At 41.4% G+C, this 22,576-nt stretch overlaps 1 protein-coding gene across 1 annotated transcript in view; it reads left to right on the top strand.

The window, feature by feature from the left end:
• The window catches only part of LOC126237208 (allergen Cr-PI-like), a 149,769-nt gene extending 138,347 nt beyond the window's left edge, over nucleotides 1–11,422 (top strand). The window contains exon 10 of the mRNA XM_049947087.1: nucleotides 10,918–11,422. Coding sequence (XP_049803044.1) covers nucleotides 10,918–11,342 — 425 coding nt within the window. The 3' untranslated portion in view covers nucleotides 11,343–11,422. The remainder of the gene's footprint in view (nucleotides 1–10,917) is intronic.
• The last annotated feature ends 11,154 nt before the right edge of the window (nucleotides 11,423–22,576 follow it).

Below are 22,576 nucleotides of genomic sequence, written 5' to 3' on the forward strand. Positions count from 1 at the left end.
TAGGGTGGTGGTTTGAGTTCTTATGGAGGTAGCGATCAGTATGTGTACCTTTCCTGTAGACCTTATGGCCTAAGGTCCCATCCGCCTGTTTGATAAATGATACATCCAAGAAGTTAAGTTGTCCGTTCTTCTCCTTCTCCATAGTAAATTTAATCTTTGGGTTGATGCTATTTAAGTGTACCAGGAAATCATTCAAGTCTTCTTCCTCATGATTCCATATTACAAAGGTATCATCCAATACCGATACCACATCGAGGGGCTTTTTTTCGGCCGACTGCAGTGCTTGATGTTCAAAATACTCCATGAATAAATTCGCAATTGCGGGACTTAGGGGGCTTCCCATGGCTACCCCATCGATCTGTTAATAAAATTCACCATTGTACTGAAAATAGGTCGAGGATAGACAGTGTTGGAACAAGGCTACTACATCAGTAGGGAACATATCGGCTATATGGGAGAGAGCTTCATCAACTGGAACCATCGTGAACAAAGACACTATATCAAAACTGACAAGGATGTCATTAGGACCGACAGTAATTTCCCTCAATTTCTCAATGAAGTGTAGAGAGTTTTTAATATGACTTTCAGTTTTGCCTATGTAAGGTTGTAACAAAGAGGCAAGGTGTCTGGCTAGTTCTTGGGTAGGGGCTCCAATTGCGCTGACTATTGGTCTCAAAGGAACATCAGGCTTATGTATCTTTGGTAATCCATATAATCTCGGAGGATAAGCCTCCGTTTTACAAAGATACTTTTTAACTTCTGTAAGAATGGAAGACTGTTTTATCAGACGATTGGTGGCGTTCAGCACATTCGTTGTGGGATCCTTTTTAAACTTCTTGTATGTGCTGGATTCCAGGTGATCACTGATCTTCTTGTGATAATCCTCAGTATTCATTAAAACAGTAGCATTTCCCTTGTCAGCGGCAACTATAATAACATTCTTGTCGGCATTGATATCTCGCAATGCCTTCCTTTCCCCTTGAGACAGATTGCTGCTGGGTGGCTTAGCTTTGCGTAATATCCTGGAGGTTTCCATTCTAATTTCGTCAGCAGAATATGATGGTAACTGACGAATTCCTGCCTCTATATTAGCAATAATGTCCTCCATAGGAATCTTGGATGGAGTTATTGCAAAATTCCCTCCTTTAGACAGAACAGAAAGTTCTTCCTTAGACAATTCTTTTTTGATAAATTAATAACCGTTTGGGAATTGTTTGGAATCGGTGTTTCCTGTCGACCCTCTTGTAGACGATCAAACTTCTCCTTCTGCCTATTGGAAGACACTTCTGCACTAATCTCCATAGATCTAAATGTTAAACTGTCCACTTTGTTCCAATGACAAAACTCGCCCGTTACCTCACATTAAATTTATTTCTGAAGACAGCGACTGTGATGACGACAACAGTGTGTTGTCTCTCTGATGGTTCAGCTTTGTCTGAAAGCTTTTTACAAATCTTCCTGCCTTTACGCCGTCACTGCTGTCGTTAATAAGCATTAGTGCGCAAGTTTTTTTCATATCTTGTTGTTAACAATACATGTATACCAAGGAAGAGAATCTTTCCCACCACGAGATACTCCCAGAAACACTATCTCTTTGCGGATGTGCGTGTATTGAATCTCTTGGATGAAAACAGACTAAGCAGAACTCGCAACTCTGCTCTGCAATTTTACGTTTAAAAATGCGGGAAAAAATCTTTTAATACACACATGTGTCAACTCGAAGCAGCACTGCATGTCTTCCAAGCCACGGTGGTACAAACCCTCTCAACATTCGCCACGGCCTGGAGAGAGATAAGGCAGCGGCATTATATCTCGCAGACTGTCACCGTGGGTGAGCTTTGTCTTCCTCGCTCCAAGCTTTCGGAGGTGACCTGGCTCCATTATTTCCAATTATTCTGCAGATGTCCATAATCTTAAAGCATGCTGTAAAATTCAAATCAATAATTATGTGGACTGTTTCTGAACCAACATTTCTGGGGGTATCCCCCAACCAGTGGAATGCTCTCATATGCAAAATCCCAATCTTCCATTTTATTTTCCACAACCTCAGACGATAATCGATGCTTCGCGAAGTTCTTCTTCAATAGATATTATTTCATTATCGTGTGAATTATTGTCTGCTGCTTTTCGAGTTAGCAAGAATTCTAATCGCTCCACCAATTTATTTGGCTCGGTATCTGCCAATTGTGGATGTCATCCTCTTCTTTCTCTTCTTCTATTTAATCATCATCTTCCTCATCATAATCATCTTCTTCTACTTCTTCTTCTCCTCCTCCGCCTTCTGCTTTCATAAATATATCGTTTTTAACATCTTCAGTTTCGTCTGTCTCCTTTCTGAATAGCTGTCCCAATCTCTGAGAAATAGTCTGATGGATATTTGAAGTGTATGGTTGTTGGATTGCATCTTCTTCTTCTTCTCTGTCAAAACCTAGTGAGATAATTTGTATCTATCATTAGGCACAGCTCGATTAGGGTTTGAAATTGCGTTCCCTCCCATGCTAATATCTTTATCATCGCCTTTTAATAACGATCCACCAATTTTATCTAATGCAGCCTTAACAGAGACAGCTGTGCTAATGAACATTTGTAGCTTTGAGAATTTTACCATAATTTTGAAGATCTCATGTTGTGTAACCCTTTTATGGGGGTTTAATTTTAAAGAATAGATAATATAATCCTGTCGTCTCCAGATGCCTTACATTATGAATTATTAAATCATCACCATCAACATCTACCGGTGAATAACCAGTCATCCTCACCCTTGATGTTGCTCCAAATGTAATGCCGTATACTGTTTCACAGGTTTTCTCTGTTAGTTAAACAAAAAAAAAAAATGCTGCCATTTGACCCTCTGTCTCTTCTTCATGTCCGTCACCATCTTCCACATCATTTTCATCATCTTCTTCTTCTTCTCCAATATCTCTGCCTTCTGCTTTAATAAAATACATTGTTTTCATTGACTTCATGTTGGTTTGTCTTCTTTTAGAACAGCCATCCCAATCTCTCGGTTGAGAAATGTGTTTTAACACATTTTCCATTACAGAGACAGGAGCTCCAGCTCGTCTTTTTTGCGCCAATGCCAGTTTCCTGCGCATATTTCCTCGAGATTTCGACACCTGTCTCTTGAGACTACCCTTCTGTCCAAACGATTAGAAGCAAACGTACAATTTACACCACCCCTCACAGCTTCAGGAGTTAAGAATTAGGCGTTAGGTATTACTGGATCTACACTAGAATTCTAACGCCAGATCAATTTCAGCTACTGCTGTTTGGAATAGATGAGCTTCTAAAAGTTGTGGAAGATGACGTAGAACGTATATTAAATTATTAGATTTTCACTACGTGTGACAGTATAAATTGTGAAAGTTCTCTGTGAAAATTATTTTGTAATAATTTCTTAATACATTGTTTACTTTTCCTTTCGTACCGCTAGCAATATATTATAATGATAAGCCAAATGTGCCGAGAGAGAGAGAGAGAGAGAGAGAGAGAGAGAGAGCAGAAAGACAGGGGGAAATGATTAGTCTGAATTAAATAGATTGCAGAATTTGACATATGAAATACGTGTGTGTGTGTGTGTGTGTGTGTGTGTGTGTGTGTATGGTGCATGCTATTTTATGTATATAGGCTGTTCGGAAATTCCCGTTACAAACCATGTCCGGTAACTTACCGTTTCCATTCTCATCCACTTCTGCTTGGGGAATTGAATTGGGCGTGACATAGTACAATTATTAGGTAACAATTCTGAAGGAAACATAACGAAACATCCATTTATCACTTAGGCATATTCGTTCGTATTAGCACTTCAACACGGTGTGTTTACATTATTTCAAAATGAAACGAACTCACCATACTGTTCTTACAAAAAAATGGTTCAAATGGCTCTGAGCACTATGGGACTCAACTTCTGAGGTCATTAGTCCCCTTGAACTTAGAACTAGTTAAACCTAACTAACCTAAGGACATCACATACATCCATGCCCGAGGCAGGATTCGAACCTGCGACCGTAGCAGTCGCGCGGTTCCGGACTGAGCGCCTACAACCGCTAGACCACCGCGGCCGGCGCTGTTCGTACAGAACAGTACTGATGTATTACGACAGCGGCTCGATGTGGCGACCACCAACGTAGTTACAGACATTATACCTACGAAGAACGTTCTGATACTCACTCTTCACCCCACCTGGTGTCTCTTCAGTCTTTAGTGCAGCGGCCAGCAGTCGTACCAGCACATCTGCCTCTGTCTCTACACGAGTCTCGTAAATTAAACTTGGCATACGACCCTGCAAGAAGTAGTACACGTCATCCTGTCTACCTTAATGCATATCAGAACAAGCAACTCTGAGATTTTTCTGTTTCCCTCAGCAGACGTGGCCGCATTACACAACTGAACTGAAACCGTCGTAGAACGGAAACGGTACATTTATGGACATGGTTTTCTATTCAAAATAAAATGTACTCATTCCGCTCTACAAGTCCTGTAAGTCTAAAATTTCCGAACACCATGTATAACACATACCTTTGACATCGAGACTTTTGAATATTACGCCAGAGGTATGTTTTGTGTGTGAATAATGCATAACTTCGACCTTGGGATCACTTTAATATTACGTCGGTGGTGTGTGACTTTCACAGAAATATTGCATATCTTTGACTCTAAACTGAGGGTTATGTAATTTTTTACTTCATTTCTGGTACCATTTTAACATATCACTTTAATACAACACTTTGAACGTTTGGAGAGAGGAGGGGATTATGGTACTCGTATAAAGCACGATTGAGATATTCCATCTTTGGCTTCTGATTAGCTGTTTCATTTTCAATACTTTACTGTGACTGGCTTGAAAGAGGAGGGGAATGGGCCTTAAAGTAAAACTAAACTATTTCTGCAACTTAGATTTTTCATGTCTTTTTAAAACTACACTGCTACTGACTGGAGATAAATAGGGGTGAGGAGTATGAGCTGAGTATTTTTACTTTCCTATTAGCACAACTGGACTATACGCTAAATCATGGATTTTTGTTTGACTCTTTCAATCTTTTCATACTTCGCTGCAATTTTCTGGAGGTAGGGAGGGATAGGAGATGAAAGGAGTGTCGACGTCGGTGATGAGACAGAAAATCCTAGGAAGTTCTGGTCTTACGTAAAATCAGTAAGTGGATCGAAACAGCATATCCAGGCACTCTGGGATGATGATGGCATTGAAACAGAGGATGACACGCGTAAAGCTGAAATACTAAACACCTTTTTCCAAAGCTGTTTCACAGAGGAAGACCGCACTGCAGTTCCTTCTCTAAATCCTCGCACAAACGAAAAAATGGCTGACATCGAAATAAGTGTCCAAGGAATAGAAAAGCAACTGGAATCACTCAACAGAGGAAAGTCCACTGGACCTGACGGGATACCAATTCGATTCCACACAGTGTACGCGAAAGAACTTGACCCCCTTCTATCAGCCGTGTACCGCAAGTCTCTAGAGGAACGGAAGGTTCCAAATGATTGGAAAAGAGCACAGTAGTCCCAGTTTTCAAGAAGGGTCGTCGAGCAGATGCGCAAAACTATAGGCCTATATCTCTGACATCGATCTGTTGTAGAATTCTAGAACATGCTTTTTGCTCGCGTATCATGTCATTTCTGGAAACCCAGAATCTCCTCTGTAGGAATCCGGATTCCGGAAACAGCGATCATGTGAGACCCAACTTGCTTTATTTGTTCATGAGACCTAGAAAATACTAGATACAGGCTCCCAGGTAGATGCCATTTTCCCTGACTTCCGGAAGGCGTTCGATACTGTTCCACACTGTCGCCTGACTAACAAAGTAAGAGCCTACGGAATATCAGACTAGCTGTGTGGCTGGATTGAAGAGTTTTTAGCAAACAGAACACAGCATGTTGTTCTCAATGGAGAGACGTCTACAGACTTTAAAGTAACCTCTGGCGTGCCACAGGGGAGTGTTATGGGACCATTGCTTTTCACAATATATATAAATGACCTAGTAGATAGTGTCGGAAGTTCCATGCAGGTTTTCGCGGATGATGCTGTAGTATACAGAGAAGTTGCAGCATTAGAAAATTGTAGCGAAATGCAGGAAGATCTGCAGCGGATAGGCACTTGGTGCAGGGAGTGGAAACTGCCCCTTAACATAGACAAATGTAATGTATTGAGAATACATAGAAGGATCCTTTATTGTATGATTATATGACAGCAGAATAAACACTGGTAGCAGTTACTTCTGTAAAAAATGTGGGACTATTCGTGAGGAACGATTTGAAGTGGAATGGTAAGGAACGATTTGAAGTGGAATGATCATATAAAATTAATTGTTGGTAAGGCGGGTGCCAGGTTGAGATTCGTTGGGAGAGTCCTTAGAAAATGTAGTCCATCAACACTCGTTCGACCTATATTTGAATATTGCTCATCAGTGTGGGATCCGTACCAGGTCGGGTTGACGCAGGACATAGAGAAGATCCAAAGAAGAGCGGCGCGTTTCGCCACAGGGTTATTTGGTAAGCGTAATAGTGTTACGGAGATGTTTATCAAACTCAAGTGGCAGACTCTGCAAGAGAGGCGCTCTGCATCGCGGTGTAGCTTGCTGTCCAGGTTTCGAGAGGGTGCGTTTCTGGATGAGGTATCGAATATATTGCTTCTCCCTACTTATACCTCCCGAGGAGATCACGAATGTAAAATTAGAGGGATTCGAGCGCGCACGGAGGCTTTCCGGCAGTCGTTCTTCCCGCGAACCATACGTACTGGAACAGGAAAGGGAGGTAATGACAGTGGCACGTAAAGTGCCCTCCGCCACCCACACACCGTTGGGTGGCTTGCGGAGTATAAATGTAGATGTAGATGTAGATGAGGATGATGGCATCGCTGATAAGTGTTATGATGACATTGGCTATGTCACTAGGTCTATGACCTCACTCACATGATATAAAGAAAGTGCCGCAGAATGTCCTTTGTAAACAAGGTGTTCCAGAGTCCGCAGAACAGTACCACCGTTACCTGATCATCTCATCTAATCTTCAGCATTCTTCTGTGGTATCACGTTGGAAAAAATACTACTCTCTTGTCTGTAACATCTGTCATCCACAATTCACACGTCACACAATTATTTTCAGAAAAGACTTAAATTCGTGTTAAATGTTAAGAAATTTCTGTCTTTGAGAAATACTTTCCATCCTATTGCCACGTTCTATTTTATATCCTCACTACTTGGGCTACTGTCAGTTATTTTGCTACCCAAATAGCGCATCTCATCTAATACTGTTAATGTCTCATTTACTAATCTTATTTCCTTATCATTACCTGATTTAATTCGACAGCATTCTATTACACTTCTCTTAATTTTCTTTATGTTAATATTACAACATCTTCTCAAGACATTGTCCATTCAGTTCAAGTGATCTAAGCCCTTTGCCATCTCTGATAGAATTACACTGTCATGAGCAAACATGATAGTTTTTAATTCTTCATCTGGAATTTCAGTTCCGTTTCCAAATTTCTCCTTGGTTTACTTTATTGCTTGTGCAGTCTACGGATTGAATTACTTGAAAGAAACGTTACAACTCGTAGTCTCTGCTCACCTACTACCTCCCTTTCATATTCTTCGACTCTGATAAGTGCACTATTATTCCTGTACAAGTTGCAAACTTGCAGGCAGCTTTTGCTTCCTGTATTTTAAATCGTTATCCCAGAATTTTGAAAGAGGTTATTCCCGTCAGCATTGTCAAACAAAATGCTATAAACGTAGGTTTACCTTTTTTCAGCATATCTTCTACAATAGTCATAGGGTCCATATTGTCTCTCATTTTCCAACATTTCTCCGAAATCCAAATGGCTTTCTCTGACCTTGGCATCATCCAATCTTTTCATTCTCCTGCAAATATTTTCTGTTAGTATTATGAGCAATGACTTATTAAACTGCTGCTTCAGTTACATTTATGCCTGCCAGTACTTACCTTCCTCGGGTTGGAGTCATTATGTTCTTCTTGAAGTCTGAGGGAATTTTGTCTGTCTCACATTTGTTGCGTACCAGACGAAGTAGTTTTGTCATACTTAGTTCTTCCAAAGGTCTTAATAATTCTGAGGGCTTTCTTTCAACTTAAGTCTTTCAGAGCTCTGTCATATTCTTCTGGCAGTATCATATGACGTATCTAGTCTTCATCTATCTCCTCTTCCGTTTCTATCATATTGTCTCAGATTTTTTACTTTCTATAGTCTTTCTGTAAATTACCTCCACCTTCCAGCCTTATTTCCTTTGCTTAGTACTGTCTTTTCATCTGAAATCTTTGTATTCACAGAGCTGCTTCTCTTTTCTACCGTGGTTTCTTTAATAACCATACTGGTGGCATCTGTCTTTTCCCATAGTCACGTACGCTTGTGCAGCTTTGCATTTGTCCTCTAGCCATTTCTGCTTTGCATTTTGCACGTCCAGTCAATCTCATTTTTTAGAGGTTTGTATTCAGTATCTCGTGAGTTATCCAAGGATTCCTGCCGGCCCTCGTCTTTGTGACTATTTGATCATATACTGCCTTCAGTATTTCATCCCTTAAAGCTATTCATTCGTCTTATATTGTATTCGGCCGGCTGGAGTGGCCGAGCGGTTCTAGGTGCTACAGTCTGGAACCGCGCGACCGCTACGGTTGCACGTTTGAATCCTGCCTCGGGCATGGATGTGTGTGGTGTCCTTAGGTTAGTTAGGTTTAAGTAGTTCTAAGTTCTAGGGGACTGATGACCTCAGAAGTTAAGTCCCATAGTGCTCAGAGCCATTTGTACCATATATGTATTCCATTCTTTTGTTTCAGCCAATTGTTACTTAATTCTATCTTTGAAACTCTCAACAGTCTTTTAATTTATTCAGGTAGTATATCCTCAATTTCCTACCTTTCTGAAATTTCTTGAGTTTCGATCTGCAGTTCATAACCAATAAATGATGGTCAGAGTGTACATCTACTCCTGCAAATGTTTTGCTGTTCAAAATATTTTTTTTTCGAAATCTCTGTTTTGTTGTCAGGTAATCTTATCTGAAACCTTCTGGTTTCTTCAGGTCTATTCCAAGTATACAACCTTCTTTCATGATTCTGAAACCAATTGTTATCAAAAAATGGCGATGGCGCGAATGTTCCAATGCATACGTGCACTTAAAAATAAATAAAAATTAATTATGTAACTATTTTTTCGATGTGATAAGTTAAAATTCATGACGAGGCCTTCCAGTTAATAATGTGCTAACAGCCAGTGACGTACATTTAACAGCTATGGTACGATAAGCGAATGTCCTGTTTCACATTTTTCTCGTTCTTATTCGAAGTGATTCTTTTTCTGCTGAAACACGATGCTCCTGTCACACTAGTTGGAACTTGTCTTTAATCCTATGTATGTCCATATTAGGGTAGAACTGGCTAAGGTCTGCAACAGCCTCGCTAAATTTCACACGATTACTACTTCAGTCACTTTTTTTTATTTCCATTATCAGTTTGGCAAGACACGATTTGGCAGCACGCCGTCATTCTTACTCTGTCGTTTATAGTGTGTATAATCAATTCAGAGGCGACCTAACTGACATACCAAGCATAAATATTGCATTTTAAAGGAGAGAGTACTACAAAAAATAAAGAATTCATAGTATAACCGACACATGCAGACGGTAGCGAGTTGCATATACGTTTCCAGCCACACGATTAACCCAATACAAAGGGTGAGGGTGGTACTTTTGTGTCCACCTTTCGAAATATTGTAACCTAGTCAGTGGCTACTTTATATTTTGAAATCCTGAAAAAAATATTTATTGTTTTTAATGAATTCTTCTAGCAGATTCCATATATGTTTTAAATTAACCCGAAAGTTTAAGTCTCAGTAGTAGACGTCACTATTCCAATGAATGTCGTATCGGTATTTCCAAGTTCAGATCCTTACTTATACATGAATATTTCTTTAAAAAGTGTGGTAAGAGTAAAAGTCAACTACAAATGAACGATATTTGCAGTTTCTCAATTTCCTGTGATGGTCATAAAGCCGAGAGTACACGTTACTGAAAGCTCTGGATCCTATTGACACATCGGCACCTCTTTGAAAAGTAAGTTCTTTCTGCAACAATTAAAGAAATTTTGTTTTTTTATTTTTTTTGCGGTGGTTATAAAGTACCGCCACCCTTGGTAATGCGCTTTATGTAAAATGCCTTGGTATTGCTGGAGTTTGGCGAAATAAGACTGTGACTAGAGCAGAAAAAGAGTGAAATTTCCGTCTTGTTGTTGTAGTGCTTATGTCTTCCTGTAACAGTAAAAACTTTTGCAGCAAGCGAGAAAAGGTTATGACGTACAGTATAATTTGAATTAAAATGGGGTCCGCAGCTCGTGGTGTCGCGGTAGCGTTCTCGCTTCCCGAGCACGGGGTCCCGGGTTCGATTCCCGGCGGGGTCAGGGATTTTCTTTGCCTCGTGATGACTGGGTGTTGTGTGATGTCCTTAGGTTAGTTAGGTTTAAGTAGTTCTAAGTTCTAGGGGACTGATGACCATAGATGTGAAGTCCCATAGTGCTCAGAGCCATTTGGAACAATTAAAATGGGGTCAAAGGAACTATAGCACGTTTTTGCTAATAAAACCGTCTACATCGATTAACATATATTCATTTATTACAATAGTTTGAGTACTGCATTATGAGATCAAAACTTAGAAGAAGTAAAACAAAATTCAGTTTCAGTTTTATATATATAAAGAAAAAAAAACTTGTAACTGACACCGAACCATGTTTTACGAGTTCTAAATCTTGATTTGTTGATGGCAGTAGCCGAAGCATTATAATAGACGAAAAGATATTACGTGATGGAGATGGCTGTACTCGTAAAAATTCACAAATTTGGCAGACTCATTTACGTACTTTATTTCCTATCTTAATAAACTGATGTGTGCGTCTGTGCAGTGTCTCCCGGTGTGACGACACTGCGCCGCACTTACAAGGACCTGCGCTTCTACGGGCGGCCACCGCTGGCGCTGTCCGCGCTACGTCGCCGGGCTAGGGCGGCGCTGTCTAGCGGCTGGCGGCTGTACGTGGACGACCTGGCGCGGCCGCTAGGCGGCGTGGAGCGCCTCGCACTGCCGCGCGGTCGCCGCGCTCCGGCTGGACTGCCTCTGTCGCTGTTCGTCGTCATCAGCTCTGCTCCCAACACAACCTCTGTTGCTACTACCGCCAACAGCAGCAGCAATACGACCGTAACTGCAGTCTCTTTCCCGCCCAGAGATGGACGACCTGTGGGTTTCCCTCTCGACAGACCTATCGCCCATGAAGGCGAGTTCGATCTGCCGAATGTACGCTTCGCAGATGTCACCATTGTGCATAGGGGGTAGCCGTTCCAACAGCACTGTGCTTACATCCTTGTACGCCAAAGAAACACACCACAAATAAAAGACTTTCCCCAATTTCTAAACGCTGCTTTCGATTTTTATGTTACCATCAGCGAATCTGACTTGTTCTTTATCTTCCATCTGTACAATTATAATTACCAGCATAACAGTATACACTATTGGCCATTAAAATTGCTATATCACGAAGATGACGTGCTACAGACGCGAAATTTAACCGACAGGAAGAAGATGCTGTGATATGCAAATGGTTAGCTTTTCAGAGCATTCACACAAGGTTGGCACCTGTGGCAACACTTACAACGTGCTGACATGAGAGAAGTTTCCAACCGATTTCTCAAACACAAACAGCAGTTGACCGGCGTTGCCTGGTGAAACGTTGTTGTGAAGCCTTGTGTAAGAAAGAGAAATGCGTACCATCACGTTTCCGACTTTGGTAAAGGTCGGATTGTAGCCTATCGCGATTGCGGTTTATCGTATCGCGAAATTGCTGCTCGTGTTGGTCGAGATCCAATGGCTGTTAGCAGCATATGGAATCGGTGGGTTCAGGAGGGTAATACGGAACGCCGTGCTGGATTCCAACGGCCTCGTATCACTAGCAGTCGAAATGACAGGCATCTTATCACCATGGCTGTAACGGATCGTGCAGCCACGTCTCGATCCCTCAGTCAACAGATGGGGACGTTTGCAAGACGACAACCATCTGCACGAACAGTTCGACGACGTTTGCAGCAGCATGGACTATCAGCTCGGAGCCGATGGCTGCGGTTACCCTTGACGCTGCATCGCAGACAGGAGCGCCTGCGATGGTGTACTCAACGACGAAGCTGGGTGCACTAATGGCAAAACGTCATTTTTTCGGATGAATCCAGGTTCTGTTTACAGCATCATGATGGTCGCATCCGTCTTTGGCAACATCGCGGTGAACTGACATTGGAAGCGTGTATTCGCCATCGCCATACTGGCGTATCACCCGGCGTGATGGTATGGGGTGCTATTGGTTACACGTCTCGGTCACCTCTTGTTCGCATTGACGGCACGTGGAACAGTGGACCTTACATTTCAGATGTGTTACGACCCGTGGCTATACCCTTCATTCGATCCCCGTGAAACCCTACATTTCAGCAGGATAATGCACGACCGCATGTTGCAGGCCTGTACGGGCCTTTCTGGATACAGAAAATGTTCGACTAAAGCCCTGGCCAGCACATTCTCCGGATCTCTCACCAATTGAAAACGTCTGATCAATGGTGGTCGCGCAACTGGCTCGTCACAGTATGCCAGTCACTGCTCTTGATGAACTGTGGTATCGTGTTGAAGCTGCATGGGCAGCTGTGCCTGTACACGCCATCCATGCTCTGTTTGACTCAATGCCCAGGCGTATCAAGGCCGTTATTACGGCAAGAGGTGGTTTTTCTGGGTACTGTTTTCTCAGGATCTATGCACTCAAATTGCGTGAAAATGTAATCACATGTCAGTTCTAGTATAATATATTAGTCCAATGAATACCCGTTTATCATCTGAATTTCTTCTTGGTGTAGCAATTTTAATGGCCAGTATTGGAAATATGGCAGTGGTTGCTTTTCATTTCGCCACATCTTAAGTGTCTTCCCATTCCAGTACCGGTAAGATTGTAAGAGGACTGGAGGTCCCGATAACTAGCAGCAAGCGAGGTGACGCAGTGGATAGCACTCTGGACTTGTATTCAGGAGTACAACGGTTCAAACCCGCGTCCGGCCATCCTGCTTTAGGTTTTCCGTGATATCCCTAAATCGCTTCAGGCAAATGCCGGGATATTCCTTGGAAAGGGCACGGTCGCCTTCCTTCCCCATCTTTCCCTGACCCGAGCTTGTGATCAGTTTCTAATGATCTCGTTGGCGACGGGACGTTAAACACTAATCTCTTCCTCCTCTTCCTCTTCCCGATAACTAGCAAACCCCCGGCCACATCTGTTTGCTCGGAACCTGCTGAAGGAACGGCCACATGTTGATTTACGGGGCGAATATGCGAGTGTCCCATTCGACGCGCCAGATTCTCCGCCACCGCTGCACCCTGAAGCAGGCGGCTTACCGTAGCCAAAATTTTTACCCCCTCCCCCCACCCCCACAGTTCTGTAAGGACCCTGGAATTTATTCCCTGATATCTTAATCTCTTAGCACAAACCCAATATTACTGTCCTTCGTTCCTATCAGTGTTTTCTACATATTCCTTTCGTCGCCAGTTCATGTCTTATCTTCTCTTAATAGAAGATGTAATTTTCAACGTCTTTTTACAGCATCACATCTTTTCTTTAACTTTTTTATTATTCCACAAAAACAGTAACAAAAATGGCTAGCTTACCATGAAATGACATAAATAAGGTGGCAGATAATTGCAGTCATAAATTACAGCATTCAAAGAATGAGGAATGATACGCAGTCTTTAGCAGTAGCACACATTTAGCACCTCCACTGTCATCTTCAACTGGTGGCAGTTTAGCATGCACATTTTCTTCTTATGCAGCCTGAGGTTCCTCATCATCATTTCCCACACACAAATTAATCATTCAGTAAATCCTTGATGTGTGTTCCTTCCAGGGTAAAGTACGTGGACAGAAGAGCAGTCCCGAACAGCGACATCGCAAAGTCCTTCACTGCCTTGTTATTTTTGTCGGTTCCAGCCTTCTAAACGCATCCTTAGGGAGTTCAAGATTTTCCTTTATAACAGTCACCAGATGTTAGCTGTCATATTCTTGTATTCTGCTGTACTACTGATATATTTTTCATTTGTGACTTGCAGGTGAGGTTAGGGTCGGGAGCGTGACACAACCCATCCCCTCTCCACGAGGAATCCAGTTCCTAACCTATACCCATTCTGTTGAAGACAATTTGGAGCATGTTACCATCTCAAACGTTTCGTTTCCCTTCTTTATCGCTAATCTCATTTCTGCTACTGCTTTATTACTATTAATCCATTTCATAGTGATTGCCCCTGACTTTGAGTTCATATTCTGGTCACATTGCATTACGAGCAGTGTTATGTTACACCTTACCGGAATCGTGGAAATGTCTACTTTTATTTAGTGTATGAATATTACATCTTAGCTGAAATGGAGCAACATAGGTCGTAATACTTAACAGAACTCGCGCTTTTTCTAGTTTTTTCGGCGAGTGTCAACTTAAAGTACACGTAAAAATAAGATCGCTTTAGGAGAAAAATTCCCTTTGCATAGTTTAAAGACACAACCTTGTTCTATTTACAGGCGGATTTTCGTTATTTTCTGATTACTCGTTTCATCGCTATGCGAGGTGTGGCCAGAAAAAAACCGGACTAGTACTGGTGAAACAATAAAACGAATGCAATAAGGCTGAAAGTCGCGTGGCCTGTCACGTGACTCTCGCTCCGCCTACTGCTCGAGTTTCATCTGCCTCCTGCACTCAGTCTGCCCGTGGCGTCTGTTTTAAGTAGTTGACGTTTTGTCTGTGCGTCGGAAAATGTTGAGTGTACAGAAAGAACAGCGTGTTAACATCAAATTTTGTTTCAAACTAGGAAAATCTGCAAGTGAAACGCTTGTAATGTTACAACAAGTGTACGGCGATGATTGTTTATCGCGAACACAAGTGTTTGAGTGGTTTAAACGATTTAAAGATGGCCGCGAAGACACCAGTGATGACACTCGCACTGTCAGACCATTGTCAGCAAAAACTGATGCAAACATTGAAAAAATCGGTAAACTTGTTCGACACTTTCCTTGTTAACTTCTGTTAACTCAGACACTGCTCTGATTGTTAAACGGCGATCTTGTCGATGTTGATGTTAACACGCTGTTCTTTCTGTACACTCAACATTTTCCGATGCACAGACAAAACGTCAGCTACTTAAAACAGACGCCACGGGCAGACTGAGTGCAGGAGGCAGATGAAACTCGAGCAGTAGGCGGAGCGAGAGTCACGTGACAGGCCACGCGACTTTCAGCCTTATTGCATTCGTTTTATTGTTTCACCAGTACTAGTCCGGTTTTTTTCTAGCCACACCTCGTAATGTCAAACGCAAGACGCTGTGATTGAGCTTACTTTTGTAGCTACTGCGACGGAGAAGACACAACTTTTGTTGGTTACATCGTATGTCTTTTCTAATGAATACTCTTCATGTTTGTTAGTTAGTAATTTGTAAAGCGATTGTGTTTGTAGCTGTAATATACGCATGGCTGTGGTGGAGCGTAGTTGGCACACCACCGCGCCACCACTGTTGTAATGCGCCATAAGCGCCTATTCATCTGCGAAGAACGGCAGCTTCGCAGTCGCACCCCAGTACAGCACTGCCGCGTTCAGTTTTCATTGCGAGTAAAGGAAAATAATATGGCCAATTGCAAATAAATGCCGGCCGAAGTGGCCGTGCGGTTAAAGGCGCTGCAGTCTGGAACCGCAAGACCGCTACGGTCGCAGGTTCGAATCCTGCCTCGGGCATGGATGTTTGTGATGTCCTTAGGTTAGTTAGGTTTAACTAGTTCTAAGTTCTAGGGGACTAATGACCTCAGCAGTTGAGTCCCATAGTGCTCAGAGCCATTTGAACCATTTGCAAATAAATGCTCCTTAAGCAAGCAGCGCACAATAAGTGAACATTTGTATAGCACATTTCAACAGCAAATGGAAACGTCGATTGGCTCGAATAAATTTTGCAGTAAAGAATGATGATTGAAATAACACATGCCTTAATCGATTTCGCTACTGGCTGAGGTCTCGCTGTTGCAATTGCAGTCGTGTTCTTGACAACAGCAACGGTTCTGTTGCTGTGTCAAGACAGTGGGCTGTTTGTGCATAACTGCTCTCAAGTTTGTATACGTGACTCACTGAATTCCTCCAGACACTTTCCAGAGCGGAGTGACACAACTGCAAAGTATCATTTATTTGAAAATTCTTGTTCTCTTTCACTACATTGTTCTTGACAAAAATTCAAAATAAATTCAATGGCTTTAATTCGCAGTGCACTACAGGAAACCACAGAAGTTTAATTGCCTTGCCCACTGATCGCAATACACTTTCAAAAAGATGATCCTGCTCCCTGTAGTGCGATCGCGCGTGTTCCAGTATGCCAGCTTTCGTACATTCCTCATATGATGTGGCGTTAGATGGAAGCTCTACATTATTGCTTTCCATCTATTCTATAATATAATCCTTGCTCCATTTCGTAGATGGATTTCTGACACTGGATTTACCATCATGTGATGTGGAGTCTGATCTAAAACAATCGCACATCTGTTTGGTAATTTTTCGAGACCACTCCCAAACCACTCTTCGTAGTTTCTGGCATTCATTCAGAATGATACTCTGCGTATCATTTTTGCCAAATAAGACATAAACCAGCTTTTTGCAACAACCCATCTTCGTTCCCAATGTGGCACATTACAACCCTTTTTCCAGAACCGTACGGTGTTTGAGTTCCTCCTTCCCTGCCATTCTACTCTTGAACAGTTCCTCTGTGATAATCGTATACACTTTCTGATGAATGAGGCATTATTTGTTCCTGCCAACCAAACTTTATGGAATGATTTACACCACACCGACTCTCATCAGTGTAATAAAAAGTCTATCCAGTATTGTGCGAGTGTCTTATTTCTCGCAAGAACTCGTCTATTTTTCCTACTACTTGGGTATTTTTCTTCAGCACAGGATTTTGTTAAACTTTTTGTATCTGAAGCCCAATTTTCGAATAGCACGCCAAAGCGCTGTTGCACTCATATCATGAAAATCTTCCACTTCATTGTTCAACTCTTCCAACACGGCTGCCACTGTTGGACACTCCTTTTCCACATAGAAGTCGTGGACTTTTCTTCTTATGACTCCCTGTCCAATATAAACTTCTGTCTCCTGCGAGAACTCTTTTTTGGTGATACATGACATACAGTTTCCCTATATTCTCTCGAAATCTCTTCATTGTACTTTCACCAATACCGAGACATTCAGTAGTTCTCTTACTGGTTATGATACAGAACTGCTCGCGCTCTGTTCTTTTTCGGCCTCAGGGTAAGCACGCGCACTGATTACCATAGGCTTTTCACAACTCCGTAAATGATGCAATGATGCATGCTTACACACAAGTACAAAGCAACTCAGGCCCGGACTGGGGTGGGAGGGTGGGGGGGGGGGGGGGGGGCGAACCAGAGGTGTCTGCCCCGGGCGGCAAAATTCATATTCTTCAAGCTAGCATTCTGCCCACAAATGTTCAAATGTGTGTGATAACTTATGGGACTTAACTGCTAAGGTCATCAGTCCCTAAGCTTACACACTACTTAGCCTAAATTATCCTAAGGACAAACACACACACCCATGCCCGAGGGAGGACTCGAACCTCCGCCGGGACCACCCGCACAGTCCATGACTGCAGCGCCTTAGACCGCTTGGCTAATCCCGCGCTGCTTCTGCCCACATTGGTCTATAAATTATTCATATGATTTTGAAACGCACCCCAGTTTGTTTTTGAACATTTCTGAACACATTCTAAGTAGATTTCTGAACGAATCATAAGTTGATTTTTGAATGCGTGCATAGTGTACGTGATGTGTTTGCTGCAGACAAATGGGGGACGGGACTACACGAGCTGAGCCGAATAAACCAGAACAGGTTAATGCCAATCGCTGTTTGTTTACGTGGTTGATCGGGTATGCGAATCATCATCGTTGTTATAATTATTTGCGAAATACATAGATTCAGACTACCAGAGTGGAAACAAATGACTAACAGGGATAACAGCTAAGAAAGAATACATAATTATTACCTTTTTGGTGTATCCAAGAAAATTAGATTTTGAGAGAAAATTTTTGCCAGAAGGCTACACTACTAAGAGCCAGTTGTACAGTCCCCGGTTGGCAGCTGCTTAAGATCTATTCTTGGAATAGCGGGGAATACGCTCTGTACTAACGCTTAATAACTTCTAACAGTAGACTAAACGCGTGGTAACTGAACCGGTAATTCTGGAAGGGCTAGTGAAGTTAATCGGACAATAAGTTTCGACAATGGCAGGAATAGTTACAGACTAGTGATGGCAAGATTGTTTGTTAGAACGAGGAAGGAGAAGAAATGCGGACATCACACAGATTATATGGAAGAATATGATGATTCCAAATTTATATAAAAATTTCGTACTACCACTTTTCGATCTCAAGCCTGCGAAAATGGAGCATATGAATGAAATCTGAAACTATTTCCTAACATAAAACTTTTTGCTTTTAGTAGGCCTAATAGGAATTTGATGTTGGTAGTTCGTGAATTACATTCTGTCGTGTTATTTATGGAAATGATGTTGATAAAAATGACCATTTGTGCCAAAACAGTCTCGCTTACTTGGCGTGCAGTATTAGAAAGGCCTATTTCGTTTTATCTAGCAGACAGTGACAAAACAGACGTAATCAAATCGAGAAGCCACGCCACTCTTGATACTAATCGTATTAACAACAGTATTAGACAACGACATTTTGATTTTTCATGTAGCGAAACTTTTGACGAATAACAGATTCTTTCACAGAAAGGAAAGCACGCCGAATAAAGCTGTAGCAAGATTAGAGAGAAAGAAATGCTGCGACCTAAGGGTTGAAGAAGTGGGTACTGTCTTGCTTGTCTGTTGTCCTTACTGCTTTTATGCTTCCTACATTTACTTTTACGTCACACGAAAGAGAAAGTTATTAGCTAATAGTCAACAAAGAGTGCAAATATTCTGGTGAGTTCTTATACTAGGCGACTGGAAGCACGAGAGGCACCACAGGACATTCTAATTTCCACTGTTCAGATCATAGGTTTGATAGCTTCCATTACAAAATACACACGTTTGAATTCCACAGAGTGAAGTATAGTGACGTGAGATAGAAATGGTGTGTAGAGAGGCGTGGCACTGCACTTTGGCACAGTTCAGACCAAATAATGTCTTATATTTCCTCGAACATATATGTTCTGTAATTCAAACTGCATCACAAAGATGTGCACTACAAAATTAACATATTTTTGAAAAATCGATTTTTTTTGTAACTTCTGACGTTCAACTGTCTCAAAAGCTCGAACGGGGGGGGGGGGGGGGGGGGGGAGGGAGTTACGCAGCTATCAAGATTTGACCCTGGTTTGGAAATATCGTAGATCCGGGGCTGAGGCAACTAATTATGTTAAGAGCACTGTCTCACACGAATACACAACAACGAATGGGAGCACGATTGTTTCCTATCTGACGGGAAGCCGCGATGTAAACACTGAACAATGAAATGGACATACATTTCAGAGATCCGGAAAACATAGCACATGCAACCACACGACGCATAGAAACGCAAAAGCAAGTAAATTAAATATGTGACATTAGTGCTTTATGTAGATTTACGTGCATAAAACATAACAACTGTGAAAGGCAGCAACACTTTTCGTCTTGTTTACATGTATCACCAATAGATTTGCAACAATTTACGCCCACCATTATTTGGACAAAACGACTAGTTAGAATGCAACGACAATTTGTTTGGAAATTGAGTATAATTGTATCCTTAAACTATGCCAAGGAAATTTTTCTCCTAATTACAATCTGATTTTTATGCGTCCTTGAAGTTGACATTCGCCGAAAAAGACTAGAAAAATCACGGTTTCTCTTAAATATCACTACGTATGTAGCCCCCATTTCATCTTAGATGTACTGTTCATACACTAAATAAAAGTAGACATTTCCAAGACTCCGGCAACGCATAACATTACGAAGTTCATAATGCAATGTGACCAGAAAATGACCTCAAAGTCAGATGTCAATCATTATGAAAAGGATAAAGTCTTTCTCTGGTGTACTCTCAGTCCGTAGCGTATGTTCATTATGCAGTTTCTTCCATTTAACAGATCCTGTAATTATTCCTCACTTTCGCTGAAGACACCAATGTTCAAAATGGTTCAAATGGCTCTGAGCACTGTGGGACTTAACTGCTGTGGTCATCAGTCCCCTAGAACATAGAATTACTTAAGCCTAACTAACCTAAGGACATCACACACATCCATGCCCGAGGCAGGATTCGAACCTGCGACCGTAGCGGTCGCGCGGTTCCAGACTGTAGCGGCTAGAACCGCTCGGCCACCCCGGCCGGCTTTTTCAACATGACCGCTCGTCTATTCGTTAATCAGATGTGATTAAGAGGTGAGTCAACGACCACACAGGAATGTTACTGATTGGAATGGTAACCTGTAGGAGCTGACATAAATACGATCGAGTATATTTTGGTTGAAACTGATAGAATAATAAGGAAAGAAGGACACTGACTGTCTACTTGCCGCATGCGTTCTGATGAAATTCGTGACGCTTGGAAAAGGTGCTTGAATGTCCAAGGCACATGGCTAGAGTTGTGAGTTCAACGTCCAAAAGACCTCGGGCAATCATGGAAGGCAAAGGCGATTCCGCACAGCGTTAGCGAAGATGTTTCCTTTGTTTTTCCGAGGGTTTAATTTGTAACGGCTAAGCAATGCTGTTTCATTAAACTCATAGTTTTTCCGCCATAGGCAAAACACGAAACATATCAAGCTTCTTGAGAGATGCCGAACTTCTCTTGAAATGACACGAGTTGTTCACAAGAAAAGACATGATTTTTAGTTTACTCGATTTAAACCGTTCCCACTGTCATTCTATTTGTGTTTGTGACATGCTGTTCTGTGATTTCATATTATTATTGTGTGTTTTTTATCAGTTAATATCAAGTTACATGAAATGAGGAATAAATGAACATTTCTAATTCAGGGAATACACTGTTCAGCAATTTACATTTTGAACAAAATCCGAAGAAGTCATAGTACAACTGAAGAAGGTATTATACAAAATAACATGATGTTCTGTAAAGGATGATAAAAGTCATAAAAAATTTAAAAGGTCTGTAAGAACTATCGTTAATGGTGATAAGCCATAACTGATATTTCACTTTTCTTTAATTCCGAGTCTTTGTGAAATTTTTGTCAGTCCTAGAAATGAAGCTGATACCTTATTGTGTGTAAAGGATATAACAAACTGTGCGGTTTATGTGACAGTGCAGAATTTTAAAACACAGTACATAGATCAGGAATGTATTCGCACTATCTTAAATTATATTCTCACTGATGACATTAAGACTATAATATTGCACCGTGCTGGTTTCAACCCGCCCAGCCTGCGTCTCTGCTTCTGGCCGGTACGGACCAGGGCACCACATTTCAATGATGTGAAGTTTTTGCGAGAAACGACACATATTCAACATTAAACTGTAGGTTCCATTTCCCTGGTAGGATTATTAGGATGGGTTGTAGACACACAGTTCGCCGAAAATGCTTCTAATTGAAAGACTTGTACCAGACAGCTGAACACCTCTCTTGAGGGAGAACAGTCTTGCCATACGACTATTACTACTCCGAAAAAGTATGTCAGAATTTATATTTTGATTTTTGATTTTCAACTACCATGAATTATTTGTGACTATCATCTTTTGGCCAAACTCGAATTTAATGAAATTTTTATAACGGTAGTTCCTTGACATGACAACTAAATGCAGTAGTTGTCGTTTCTTAATTTTTCAATAATTTCATTTTTCCTCTTTTTGAGAAATGTATGAAATGTCTTCAAAATGCTGATCGCACCTAAATGAAATTTTGGGTACTGACAGTACTCATAAATAATTTCTCGGTAATTTAATAGATCTTAATAGATCTTTATTATAAACCTAGGGAATTACCGATTTTCGGTTGAAAGCATAAAACAGGTAACTGAATTTCTGTCAATGGCCTTCGTTAAATATATTTTCATTATTCTGGTTCGATGGTGATTTGAATGAATAGATACTTTACAAACAAACGCAATATATCCAGTCCCACAGTCAATCGACTGTCCTACTATTTATCACCCACAACGCGGTGTGTATCGACTGGAATGTTCTGAATTTTTGAAAGAATGTTTTCTTGGAACTGGCTGTAAATCCCTTTGCACTGACGTATAGCTATAACATTTTCGGTATAGTGACGTATTAAACGGTAATCGTCGGAAACTCCGGTCGTGTTATCATCGCGCTTTTACGACGTTACCATCATATTCTGTTTGAAGTCGTCTGCATCACTTACCTGTGAACCACTTACCAGATAAACAGCGACTCAGTGACAAGTAGTTAGAAGCTTATTGCAATTAATATCAGTATAACATGACCCTTTGTTTCAATACTTGCTTTTACGCTATTACGTTGTTTATGTACAACTATAACTAATGAAGCAAAAAAT

Source organism: Schistocerca nitens, chromosome 2, assembly GCF_023898315.1.
Source record: "Schistocerca nitens isolate TAMUIC-IGC-003100 chromosome 2, iqSchNite1.1, whole genome shotgun sequence".
In the NCBI taxonomy this organism is placed as follows: domain Eukaryota; kingdom Metazoa; phylum Arthropoda; class Insecta; order Orthoptera; family Acrididae; genus Schistocerca; species Schistocerca nitens.